The sequence below is a fragment of the Pleuronectes platessa genome, chromosome 2, assembly GCF_947347685.1.
Source record: "Pleuronectes platessa chromosome 2, fPlePla1.1, whole genome shotgun sequence".
NCBI lineage: Eukaryota > Metazoa > Chordata > Actinopteri > Pleuronectiformes > Pleuronectidae > Pleuronectes > Pleuronectes platessa.
The window spans coordinates 20,436,976-20,450,752 of record NC_070627.1 but is presented as its reverse complement, the minus strand read 5'-3'; the positions used below and the strand labels follow the sequence as shown (position 1 = coordinate 20,450,752).

At 39.5% G+C, this 13,777-nt stretch overlaps 3 protein-coding genes across 3 annotated transcripts; all 3 read right to left on the bottom strand.

Annotated features, from left to right (window-relative positions):
* Positions 1 to 1,474: 1,474 nt before the first annotated feature.
* LOC128459734 (transcription factor HES-2-like) lies at positions 1,475 to 2,043 on the bottom strand. The gene is made up of 2 exons (XM_053444572.1): positions 1,921 to 2,043; positions 1,475 to 1,807 (listed from the first exon to the last, which is right to left on the bottom strand). Exons 1-2 carry the CDS (start codon positions 2,041 to 2,043, stop codon positions 1,475 to 1,477), a joined length of 456 nt encoding a protein of 151 aa, XP_053300547.1.
* A 3,803-nt stretch (positions 2,044 to 5,846) lies between these two features.
* LOC128459704 (transcription factor HES-2-like) lies at positions 5,847 to 6,415 on the bottom strand. Its single transcript, XM_053444522.1, has 2 exons — positions 6,293 to 6,415; positions 5,847 to 6,179 (listed from the first exon to the last, which is right to left on the bottom strand). Exons 1-2 carry the CDS (start codon positions 6,413 to 6,415, stop codon positions 5,847 to 5,849), a joined length of 456 nt encoding a protein of 151 aa, XP_053300497.1.
* Positions 6,416 to 9,926: 3,511 nt separating this feature from the next.
* Positions 9,927 to 10,495, bottom strand: LOC128459722 (transcription factor HES-2-like). Its single transcript, XM_053444543.1, has 2 exons — positions 10,373 to 10,495; positions 9,927 to 10,259 (listed from the first exon to the last, which is right to left on the bottom strand). Exons 1-2 carry the CDS (start codon positions 10,493 to 10,495, stop codon positions 9,927 to 9,929), a joined length of 456 nt encoding a protein of 151 aa, XP_053300518.1.
* Between the last annotated feature and the right edge of the window lie 3,282 nt (positions 10,496 to 13,777).

Below are 13,777 nucleotides of genomic sequence, written 5' to 3'. Positions count from 1 at the left end.
TATGCTTAGTTGTGTGTCTATGAAATAAACTACAGATGTGATACTGATGTTTATCATTAAAGTGTGATGTCACAATACTCTGCTAAATATGTAAGAAAAATGATGAAAGGAACATTAAATAAAAACAGCAGAACTTGACATAAGAAAAAATTAGTTGAGGACAAAAAGAGTTTGTATTAAATTGATTTATTTGTCGAACTCAGTCATATGTTTTATAAAAGCTTCTAATCGAAGCAGACACATGTGATGATGCATCACAACAACAACTTGGTGACATTTCCAAGAAACACTGCACTCAAAATGGGTAGAGGAACTTCCGTCTTCACAAAAGACAAACGAGATTCATCATCATCCAGTTTTACACCAAACTTTTCTAAATTACCTTACAACTGATCTCAGATCAGATCAAATAAAGATAATCACAAAGTGATCAATGCTGGCTGTAAATCAGGACATTTTTGTACAACAAAAATCACTGGGATGTATCAGCTTAAAGAGCAAACATTTTAAACAAAAGGATGAAAATACAAAGTGATCTGAAAACTGATCAAATCAAAGACATACAAAAAGTCAATTTTGTAAAAAGTGTCCAAACAGAGGACAAATACATCTGTGCAGTCGTAGAAGTGTTTGCTTCACTAACGCCACAAAGTGATGGTACAGTGATACACATGTAAACAATCATTCATGTTTGACTAGATTCATGCACCAGCACAAAGATTCTTTCTGAATATGAAAGATAAAGTTCATCTTTTTCATTATTTTCCACAGGAAATAAAAAAAAATTCTCAACAGAGATTAAAGTGAAGTAAAGACTATTCTGACAATATGTCCACATCAGTGTTTCTAATAAAAACACAACAGTCACTGGAAATTTGTAACAAAGTGACATTAAAAAATATCTTTAAGAAGAAAATAATCATTTGGATCTTACAACAGATCAAATTTGGCAAATAACAGAGATTAAAAGATTTAACGTTTCTGATCAAAATGATCAATATTGATGAAACATTTTAAAATGTTTCCACTGTGTTCTCTTCAACCATGAAGTACAGTGAGGTATAATATTAATAAATGTTATCATAAAATGATATATCACTGATTCAGAGAAATTCAAATTTAAAATCCTGATGAAAACACGCCCACAAAAAGGACATTTAGATGTTTTCACAGCAAAGATCAATGTTAATCAACAGGTAACAAACCATATGATGATAAATCACTGACACAGTGAGGGGTGATAATAATTGCTGATGCAATCAGATGTGATTCATGCAACATGCATGACAAGATGTTTTCTTTCTTCACTTGAAAGATATTGTTGCTTCTTTTCCTCAGGAAATGTCCAACAAACAAATACATGTTTATGTTCATAGAGAAGAACAAGTCCTTACATGTCATGGAATTCACTTCCAGTCGTCTCTGACCACTGAGCTGGTCCCAGTTTGTCTGCTGGTAACTCCAGTGTTGGAGTCTACCACGGCCTCCAGGGGGCGCTGCTGACCGGACCCTTGTCTTTGGTGATGCTGCTGTGGACTGTGGAGCTCAGAGGAGAGAAGTCAGCCTCTCTCAGCTTCTCCTCAGAGGAAGACTGCAGCTTGTTGAAGTGCTTCTTCAGTCTTCTCTGCTGCTGGTTCTGCTGCAGCAGCTGTGTCATGAAGCAAACGGTCATCTCCAGGATGTCTGCTTTCTCCAGCTTGGAGTCTGGCTGCTGGTTGAGGAACTCTGGACCAAGGAGAGACTTGAGCTGCTCGATGCTGCTGTTGATTCGCTCTCTGCGTAACTTCTCCACCAGAGGCTTTCTGAGCTGCAGGGACAAGAACAAGGTCAGTCATCAACTCATCCTGGAGTCAAGAGTCAGCGTGAACAAACACAAGCTCTCATGGAAGAAGAGCACGTCTCCTTGAATCTTCAATTTACCTTGTGGCTCCGAGTCAGATGCTCCTGAGAGTTGGTCATTGCTGCAGTGATTGTAGGAGCCATGTGTGGGTCTCTGTGCTGTAGAGGTCTGTGTAGAGACAATCTGATCTCTGCTGCCTTCATCCCTCCTATTTATAGTCCCACATCTCCATATCAATGTGTGGGTCTGGGTCTGGCTGCAGGTTCCCACAGTCTCAGCCAATCAGAGAGGTCGGGGGGAGACAATAGTGCTGAATGGTGCTAATGCTTCAGGGACAATAGTTAGATCTCAGGGGAACAGGTGGAGGACTGGGGGGGGGGGGGGGGGGGGGCTCACAGAGCTCTGTGTGGATCTGGGAAAGTGGTGACCCTGTAGAGAGCAGATCTGCTGCCTGGTGCTGATCAAAGACTGAGCACACGCTCGTCAGCACACGTGAAGAGGAAACCTTCATGTTGTGTTGTATGAGTTACACATGAAGTGAAAATATATATATTTAAAACAAGAAGAAATTGTTAATATGTAGTTTTTAACTTCTTCAGAGCCAAATGTCCAAATACTTATATTTTCAAATGATCATTTAAGGTAAGATTTAATATTATAGAGCATGTTTGTATTATTTTAAAAGAGCATTTCCTCAAATTGCAACATTCTTCAAAAGGTCTGTTTTAGAATTTGATAAAAACAGTGTGTTGTCCAGATGCAGCAGTCTTTTGACACGTGCCTTGTTGTGTGCGTGTGTGAGTGTGCATAAGTGTGTGTGCGTGTGTGTGTGTGTGTATGTGTGTGAGTTACAAGCTCAGCGCCCTTTCCCACACCGACTCCCTGAGTTGTGGTCAAAGAACAACAAAGAGACGTGTGTGATGGATGCTGCTGTGTGTTGTCATGGAAACACTGCCTGAGCCATCTGGAGGGAAACGATCCCATTGGCTGATTCTGATCATTTGTAAACTCTGAAATAACCGAAAAACAAAACTTTGGGGAAAGTGTATTTAACGTCGTTCTTCTAATCGTCGTCATATAACCTTCAGTCATGAACACATCTGATTGTTGATCATGAATCGGACCGAACCTTCAGCTCCATACGTGTGTGTGTGTGTGTGTGTGTGTGGAGGGGGGGGGAGGCGTTCCCGGGGAGGCTTGTTTGATGAAGTGTGCCAAACCCCTGTGGAGGATTCCTCTGCTGCAGCTGGAGTGGACGTCATTCACACTCAGCTCTGAGCTCCACAGTTTTCCCGCTCTCTGTCCGTCAGCAGGAAACACACACGAGCCTCCACACAAGTGAAGTGTGTGAGGTTTGTGTCTCAGGCAGCGAATGGACAGTGGTGTCCTGTCCACAGACTGTTACACAGGGAAACACGGTGCATGAGCAAAGTGTCTGCATCAACTTTTATTAACTCATTCATTCACGTTGTAAAATGCAAAAGTTAGATTTTTATTGTGTTTTAATTTCATAAGATTGTTATTTATATGTATGGTCATTAATATTCTGAAAGTATAATGATAAAAATATTAAATTCTATTTATAATGCACCTTTAAAACTCAGTTACAAAATGCTTTATATGTTAAAAATGAAGAATTAAGGGCAACAATAGGAAACATTTAAAAAGTTGTTTGAAAATCACACAGAATTAGAGCATGAATAAAATAATAAAATGTCACAGATGAGAAAAGAGTCAAAACAAAACAGAAATTAAACCAATTAAAATCGCTTTTATAATATCAGAGCTTTATTAAAAGTGAATAAATTCAAATAACAAGTTCTTGGAGAACAAACTTCTGAAATATGATTTTCAGAGAGATTTAAAATAGGAGGAGTTTGACAGATGAATTTTCACAAATGAAGCCTCTAGTGAACTTTTTCCTTCTCACTGGACCTTGACTCATGTTTGTCTCATGACGAAATTATCCTGTGTTGTCTTATGTTTGTGTCTCTTCACCTGTCTGGTATTTGGTTCTAATGTTGTGTTTCTGATGGTTTTATCTATTTTTTTAAACAACCCAGTTTCTGCTCTGATAATAAATTTGACATGTCCTGTCAGCTCTGCTCCTCGGTTCATCAAACTCTGATGTTTTCAGACTTAACTGCAAATAAACAGCTGATTTTGAATCTGTCTTAAGAAAATTAGTCCATGTAAAACTTTTCTCTGTCCATTTACACTCAAACTGGTTTGAAACCAGTTTAATATTAAGATCCAGAGTCTCTTTGTGTTGAGTCCAGGGGTCAGAGGTCAGGATCTATGATCCCTCAGGCTCTGTGAGTGAGTTTCCTCTGGTTTCTCACACTCGGTCCTTTCACTGCTTTCACTGACACAACAATACAAATGTGTCCTGTTGTACGTCACGCTACAGACAATGTGTGGCCTCTTCAAAGTCCAATTCAAACCTTTCACATTAAAACACAGTTTTCACTGAAGGATGCTGCAGTAAAAGTCTGATTTGAAATGTACATGTTCTCCTTTGGTTTGATGATTTCACTCAGTGCATACAAAGAGTCTGAACTTCATCAAACATCTTAATGCAACAACACTGAGTTTGACTAAAGTCTCAATAAACTGTAGATTAATGACACAGTCTCTCCTGAGGTGACATGTGATCTGATCTGTGAGGATTTAAATTCAATGTAAAGATCTTTTTCATGGAAGTGAAATAAATTCATGAAAACACATGTTCTTCATCATTATCAAGAGAAATATAAAAAGATGACGAGGAAACATAATTTTCATCTGACAGTTTGTTTATTCAACAAGTCACAATGAGAGTTTGACAGCGCCAACTAGAGGTGACGATAAGTCACAACAACAACTTGTAGATTTCTACAAGACGCAGTGAACTCAGAGAGAGTGAGGGAACAAGTGTCTTTATGAAAGACAAACAGTCGACAGCATGTGGGGACACAGTGCTCACTGTACTTTCACAGCATTTTTCCACATGGAAAAGAAGTTTGTCGTTAATCAACAAAGGTAAAAACAGTAAAAACACAAATGACTTTACAACAAATCACATTGTTCTTACTAATCAAGAAATTCAATCAGTTTTCAGAAGTAAAAACAAATGGTCACAAGAAACTGTGACATTAAGTTTAAACTTTTACAGTAAAAGAATAAACATATTGATCTTTAAACAGATCAGTTTTCAACTATCACATAAAGTGATGGGAGTCCATTACTACAAAAATATCCAAATCAGGACAATGAAGATTATGATCGACATGATCAAAACTATTTAAGAGGACACAATATTACTATTGAATTCAATGTTACGAACAAGGAAACTGTGATAAAACAAAACCCTTCACAAAAGAAAGAATATTGATCTTACAACAGATCAGTTGTGACTAATCACACAGATTAAAGTAAAGTCCAATTAGAACATGTCCATAAAAAGGACAAATATCTTCTCATGACAATGATCAATACTGATCAATAGTTAACAAATGTTATCATATGATGATATAATACAAATACATGAAGTACAGTGATGTACAATAATAACTGCTGATGCAGTCAGATGTGATTCATGCAATATGCATGACAAGATGTTCTCGTTCATTCAGAAAATGAAATAAACGTCAAACAGATCATATTTGACTGAAGCGAGAAATTCAAAGTTAAAATCCTGATGAAAACACGTCCATAAAACGGATATTTAGATCAATGTTTAGCAACAGGTAACAAACCCTATGATGATAAATCACTCACACAGTGAGGTACAATAATAATTGCCGATGCAATCAGATGTGATTCATGCAACATGCATGACAAGATGTTTTCTTTCTTCACTTGAAAGATATTGTTGCTTCTTTTCCTCAGGAAACGTCCAACACACAAATACATGTTTCTGTTCATACAGAAGAACAAGTCCTTACATGTCATGGAATTCACTTCCAGTCGTCTCTGACCACTGAGCTGGTCCCAGTTTGTCTGCTGGTAACTCCAGTGTTGGAGTCTACCACGGCCTCCAGGGGGCGCTGCTGACCGGACTCTTGTCTTTGGTGATGCTGCTGTGGACTGTGGAGCTCAGAGGAGAGAGGTCAGCCTCTCTCAGCTTCTCCTCAGAGGAAGACTGCAGCTTGTTGAAGTGCTTCATCAGTCTTCTCTGCTGCTGGTTCTGCTGCAGCAGCTGTGTCATGAAGCAAACGGTCATCTCCAGGATGTCTGCTTTCTCCAGCTTGGAGTCTGGCTGCTGGTTGAGGAACTCTGGACCCAGGAGAGACTTGAGCTGCTCGATGCTGCTGTTGATTCGCTCTCTGCGTAACTTCTCCACCAGAGGCTTTCTGAGCTGCAGGGACAAGAACAAGGTCAGTCATCAACTCATCCTGGAGTCAAGAGTCAGCGTGAACAAACACAAGCTCTCGTGGAAGAAGAGCACGTCTCCTTGAATCTTCAATTTACCTTGTGGCTCCGAGTCAGATGCTCCTGAGAGTTGGTCATTGCTGCAGTGATTGTAGGAGCCATGTGTGGGTCTCTGTGCTGTAGAGGTCTGTGTAGAGACAATCTGATCTCTGCTGCCTTCATCCCTCCTATTTATAGTCCCACATCTCCATATCAATGTGTGGGTCTGGGTCTGGCTGCAGGTTCTCACAGTCTCAGCCAATCAGAGAGCTCGGGGAGACAATAGTGCTGAATGGTGCTAATGCTTCAGGGACAATAGTTAGATCTCAGGGGAACAGGTGGAGGACTGGGGGGGGGGGGGGGGGTGGAGAGAGACTCACAGGGCTCTGTGTGGATCTGGGAAAGTGGTGACCCTGTAGAGAGCAGATCTGCTGCCTCGTGCTGATCAAAGACTTTGACTGAGCACACGCTCGTCAGCACACGTGTCAAACCAGAGACTCTTCATCAGTAGAAGAGGATGACGCTGAAGTGCAAAATCTCTATGGTGAAGTTTAACACAAATTCAAAACTGTGTTTGTGCAAATCATGAATATAATAGTAATATATATAAACTATTTTATATTAATAAGCTATGTACAGAGTTGCAGTGATTGGTTTTTTTGAATTTCATTTAAAAAAAATCATTTGTATCGTTATTTTCTATAAATTATAAAACCTAACTTCCTTAACTCACTAGAGATCAACATCAGATATCATATCAAATATCATTATTTATTTTTTTCATTAATGATTGAATGTATGAGGTTGTCCTTGTGTCCAGTTGCAGCAGCTGTGTCGTCTTGTGTCTGCTGGTGTGAGTAGAAAGTTTCTCTCAGTTTCCCACACTCAGTGTTTGAATGATGTGGTCAGTGAACGACAAAAGCACTTTGAAAGCGGCTTTTGTGACAGAACGTGGGCGTGTGCTGCGATGGAGACACTGACCTGAAGTCAGCCCACCGACCATCTGGAGGGAAACAACCTCATTGGATCCCTCTGAGCTGTGATGGTTTTAAAATGTAAACTCAAATTATCAGGAGCTAATGGGCTACTATTTCATCTGTAACTGTAAAAATATATATTATAGTCAAAACAGAGTGTTTATGTTGACGACTGGATTTAAAATTCAGAGCAGATCTGCTGCCTGAACCTTTTAATTGATGGACGATATATCTTAAGTTTATAGAAAGTTTAACTTATGACACTTTTATTCTGCCTAAATAAAGAATTTGAATTTTTCCCTTTGTTTCCCGGAACAAATTCCTGTATTGATCAGCTTATTTGTGTACGTGTCTAATGTCCACACTGTATTTACAAGGGCTAACAACGAGGATCCTGCAGCTGTCCAGATGTGTCCTCTGACTTCAGGGTGAGTAGAAACTGTCTCTCAGGTTCCCACTGACTCAATGAACCACAAACTTTGAATGGAGCTTTGTGGCTGATCCTGGACGTGTGTTGTCGTAGAAAAAGAGCCCAGCGTCACCGACCATCTGGAGGGAAAGAACCTCATTGGCTGTCTCTGACAGTTTGTACAGTTCAAACACACAAATGATCATAAAGATTCAACTCAATTAATCTGCCAGATTATTTAATTCACTTTTAATCTGTGTGAGACATGTTGATGGTCCATTCATAAGTGTGTGATGGAGTCAGCAGCTGGATCCACCGGTGGTCTCTCTACACGAGGGAGGGAGGGTGAGGCAGCTGTTCCCTGAAGTGTGCCAACTCCCTCTGGAGAATAGTCGACTGCTGCTGGAGTCAAGGATGACCATCAAACTCTGCTGTGTTCAGACTTAACTGGAAATAAAAAGCGGATTTTAAAACTGACAAAACAAACTGAGCCCATGTGAAACTTTTCTCTGTCCATTTACACTCAAACTGGTATGAAGCCAGTTTAATATTCAGATCCAGAGTCTCTTTAATGTGTGTGTGTTGAGGTCAGGGGTCAGAGGTCAGGATCGATGGTCCCTCAGGCTCTGTGAGTGAGTTTCCTCTGGTTTCTCACACTCGGTCCTTTCACTGCTTTCACTGACACAACAATACAAGTGTGTCCTGTTGTACGTCACGCTACAGACAATGTGTGGCCTCTTCAAAGTCCAATTCAAACCTTTCATATTAAAACACGGTTTTCACTGAAGGATGCTGCAGTAAAAGTCTGATTTGAAATGTACATGTTCTCCTTTGGTTTGATGATTTCACTCAGTGCAGATAAAGAGTCTGAACTTCATCAAACATCTTAATGCAACAACACTAATGTCTCAATAAACTGTAGATTAATGACACAGTTTCTCCTCAGGTGACATGTGATCTGATCTGTGAGAATTTAAATTCACTGTAAAGATCTTTTTCATGGAAGTGAAATAAATTCATGAAAACACATGTTCTTCATCATTATCAAGAGAAATATAAAAAGATGACGAGGAAACATCATTTTCATCTGACAGTTTGTTTATTCAACAAGTCACAATGAGAGTTTGACAGCGCCAACTAGAGGTGACGATGCGTCACAACAACAACTTGTAGATTTCTACAAGACGCAGTGAACTCAGAGAGAGTGAGGGAACAAGTGTCTTTATAAAAGACAAACAGTCGACAGCATGTGGGGACACAGTGCTCACTGTACTTTCACAGCATTTTTCCACATGGAAAAGAAGTTTGTCGTTAATCAACAAAGGTAAAAACAGTAAAAACACAAATGACTTTACAACAAATCACATTGTTCTTACTGATCAAGAAATTCAATCAGTTTTCAGAAGTAAAAACAAATGGTCACAAGAAACTGTGACATTAAGTTTAAACTTTTACAGTAAAAGAATAAACATATTGATCTTTAAACAGATCAGTTTTCAACAATAACATAAAGTGATGGAGATCCATTACTACAAAAATATCCAAATCAGGACAATGAAGATTATGATCGACATGATCAAAACTATTTAAGAGGACACAATATTACTATTGAATTTAATGTTACGAACAAGGAAACTGTGATAAAACAAAACCTTCACAAAAGAAAGAATATTGATCTTACAACAGATCAGTTGTGACTAATCACACAGATTAAAGTAAAGTCCAATTAGAACATGTCCATAAAAAGGACAAATATCTTCTCATGACAATGATCAATACTGATCAATAGTTAACAAATGTTATCATATGATGATATAATACAAATACATGAAGTACAGTGATGTACAATAATAACTTCTGACCCAGTCAGATGTGATTCATGCAACATGCATGACAAGATGTTCTCGTTCATTAAGAAAATGAAATAAACGTCAAACAGATCATATTTGACTGAACAGAGAAATTCAAAGTTAAAATCCTGATGAAAACACGTCCATAAAACGGATATTTAGATCAATGTTTAGCAACAGGTAACAAACCCTATGATGAAAAATCACTCACACAGTGAGGTACAATAATAATTGCCGATGCAATCAGATGTGATTCATGCAACATGCATGACAAGATGTTTTCTTTCTTCACTTGAAAGATATTGTTGCTTCTTTTCCTCAGGAAACGTCCAACACACAAATACATGTTTCTGTTCATACAGAAGAACAAGTCCTTACATGTCATGGAATTCACTTCCAGTCGTGTCTGACCACTGAGCTGGTCCCAGTTTGTCTGCTGGTAACTCCAGTGTAGGAGTCTACCACGGCCTCCAGGGGGCGCTGCTGACCGGACTCTTGTCTTTGGTGATGCTGCTGTGGACTGTGGAGCTCAGAGGAGAGAAGTCAGCCTCTCTCAGCTTCTCCTCAGAGGAAGACTGCAGCTTGTTGAAGTGCTTCATCAGTCTTCTCTGCTGCTGGTTCTGCTGCAGCAGCTGTGTCATGAAGCAAACGGTCATCTCCAGGATGTCTGCCTTCTCCAGCTTGGAGTCTGGCTGCTGGTTGAGGAACTCTGGACCCAGGAGAGACTTGAGCTGCTCGATGCTGCTGTTGATTCGCTCTCTGCGTAACTTCTCCACCAGAGGCTTTCTGAGCTGCAGGGACAAGAACAAGGTCAGTCATCAACTCATCCTGGAGTCAAGAGTCAGCGTGAACAAACACAAGCTCTCGTGGAAGAAGAGCACGTCTCCTTGAATCTTCAATTTACCTTGTGGCTCCGAGTCAGATGCTCCTGAGAGTTGGTCATTGCTGCAGTGATTGTAGGAGCCATGTGTGGGTCTCTGTGCTGTAGAGGTCTGTGTAGAGACAATCTGATCTCTGCTGCCTTCATCCCTCCTATTTATAGTCCCACATCTCCATATCAATGTGTGGGTCTGGGTCTGGCTGCAGGTTCTCACAGTCTCAGCCAATCAGAGAGCTCGGGGAGACAATAGTGCTGAATGGTGCTAATGCTTCAGGGACAATAGTTAGATGTCAGGGGAACAGGTGGAGGACTGGGGGGGGGGGTGGAGAGAGACTCACAGGGCTCTGTGTGGATCTGGGAAAGTGGTGACCCTGTAGAGAGCAGATCTGCTGCCTCGTGCTGATCAAAGACTTTGACTGAGCACACGCTCGTCAGCACACGTGTCAAACCAGAGACTCTTCATCAGTAGAAGAGGATGACGGTGAAGTGCAAAACCTCTATGGTGAAGTTTAACACAAATTCAAAACTGTGTTTGTGCAAATCATGAATATAATAGTAATATATATAAACTATTTTATATTAATAAGCTATATACAGAGTTGCAGTGATTGGATTTTCTGAATTTCATTAAAAAAAAATCATTTTTAGCGTTATTTTCTATAAATTATAAAACCTAACTTCCTTAACTCACTAGAGATCAACATCAGATATCATATCAAATATCATTATTTATTTTTTTCATTAATGATTGAATGTATGAGGTTGTCCTTGTGTCCAGATGCAGCAGCTGTGTCGTCTTGTGTCTGCTGGTGTGAGTAGAAAGTTTCTCTCAGTTTCCCACACTCAGTGTTTGAATGATGTGGTCAGTGAACGACAAAAGCACTTTGAAAGCAGCTTTTGTGACAGAACGTGGGCATGTGCTGCGATGGAGACACTGACCTGAAGTCAGCCCACCGACCATCTGGAGGGAAACAACCTCATTGGATCCCTCTGAGCTGTGATGGTTTTAAAATGTAAACTCAAATTATCAGGAGCTAATGGGCTACTATTTCATCTGTAACTGTAAAAATATATATTATAGTCAAAACAGAGTGTTTATGTTGACGACTGGATTTAAAATTCAGAGCAGATCTGCTGCCTGAACCTTTTAATTGATGGACGATATATCTTAAGTTTATAGAAAGTTTAACTTATGACACTTTTATTCTGCCTAAATAAAGAATCTGAATTTTTCCCTTTGTTTCCCGGAACAAATTCCTGTATTGATCAGCTTATTTGTGTATGTGTCTAATGTCCACACTGTATTTACAAGGGCTAACAACGAGGATCCCGCAGCTGTCCAGATGTGTCCTCTGACTTCAGGGTGAGTAGAAACTGTCTCTCAGGTTCCCACTGACTCAATGAACCACAAACTTTGAATGGAGCTTTGTGGCTGATCCTGGACGTGTGTTGTCGTAGAAAAAGAGCCCAGCGTCACCGACCATCTGGAGGGAAAGAACCTCATTGGCTGTCTCTGACAGTTTGTACAGTTCAAACACACAAATGATCATAAAGATTCAACTCAATTAATCTGCCAGATTATTTAATTGACTTTTAATCTGTGTGAGACATGTTGATGGTCCATTCATAAGTGTGTGGTGGAGTCAGCAGCTGGATCCACCGGTGGTCTCTCTACACGAGGGAGGGAGGGTGAGGCAGCTGTTCCCTGAAGTGTGCCAACTCCCTCTGGAGAATAGTCGACTGCTGCTGGAGTCAAGGATGACCATCAAACTCTGCTGTGTTCAGACTTAACTGGAAATAAAAAGCGGATTTTAAAACTGACAAAACAAACTGAGCCCATGTGAAACTTTTCTCTGTCCATTTACACTCAAACTGGTATGAAGCCAGTTTAATATTCAGATCCAGAGTCTCTTTAATGTGTGTGTGTTGAGGTCAGGGGTCAGAGGTCAGGATCGATGGTCCCTCAGGCTCTGTGAGTGAGTTTCCTCTGGTTTCTCACACTCGGTCCTTTCACTGCTTTCACTGACACAACAATACAAGTGTGTCCTGTTGTACGTCACGCTACAGACAATGTGTGGCCTCTTCAAAGTCCAATTCAAACCTTTCACATTAAAACACGGTTTTCACTGAATGATGCTGCAGTAAAAGTCTGATTTGAAATGTACATGTTCTCCTTTGGTTTGATGATTTCACTCAGTGCAGATAAAGAATCTGAACTTCATCAAACATCTTAATGCAACAACACTGAGTTTGACTAAAGTCTCAATAAACTGTAGATTAATGACACAGTCTCTCCTGAGGTGACATGTGATCTGATCTGTGAGGATTTAAATTCAGTGTAAAGATCTTTTTCATGGAAGTGAAATAAATTAATGAAAACACATGTGATCGTCTCTTGTTCTTCATCATAATCAGGAGAAATATAACAAGATGACGAGGAAACATCATTTTCATCTGCCAATTTGTTTATGGTTTTCGGACCCTGCTCGGGTCCTGTGGACACCCAGTTGTGCTGAAGAAAAAAACATGTACAGAACCACAATGATCTGAATCAGACAGATTCTGTAGTGTTAAACAGATTTCTTTGCTCTTTATTTTTGACAGATCAGAGAATTTAGGAGCATTTGTGGGTTTTATCACACAGTGCTAGATACATTTTGGCATAAACAGAGGAATCAGTCAATCACAGAAGAATATTCTAATGACTGGGGACACACTGATGAATTCATTAAAGATCAATAGTTATCACGTCCTCCTCAGGTTTCTTCTATTTTTTTCCAGTTCATTGTTTCTATGGAATTTTCTTACATTTCTTTGCCATGATCTATGTATCTATCTGTATCAGTCCTTCCAAAAAGCGTTAGAATTCCTAGACAACAGCAGTGTAGATATTCATTAAAGAGATGTATTGATTTTTGTGAAGATCGGTCAATGTGAACACGTTCGGGGGGTCTCGTGGGGCACCATTGAGCCATTTTGCGACGCCCATTGAAAATTTGGGTAAGAATTTGAGCATGTTAAAGCCCTCAAAAAGCCAATTCATTTGCCTGAATAATAATCCTTACAATTTCAATAGGGCCTCACCTGTCAGGGCTCGGGCCCTAATTAATTGATTAATGTTATAACACTCAATAATAATATCAATACTCAAATAATATAACATAACAGTATCTTATGTATAGGCTAGAACGGATCAGTGTGTAATAGATAGATAGATAGATAGATAGATAGATTACTTTATTCATCCCCGAGGGGAAATTAAGTCGTCATAGCAGCCGGTACATTTGAATACAATAAAATACAATACAATAGAATAAAATATAAAATATAAAATATTGCGGTAGAAAGAATAAAAACAGAAACACAAGATAAAATAGTAATAGTAATATATTATTAATGCATTCACAATAGAATAATACACTTAAATAA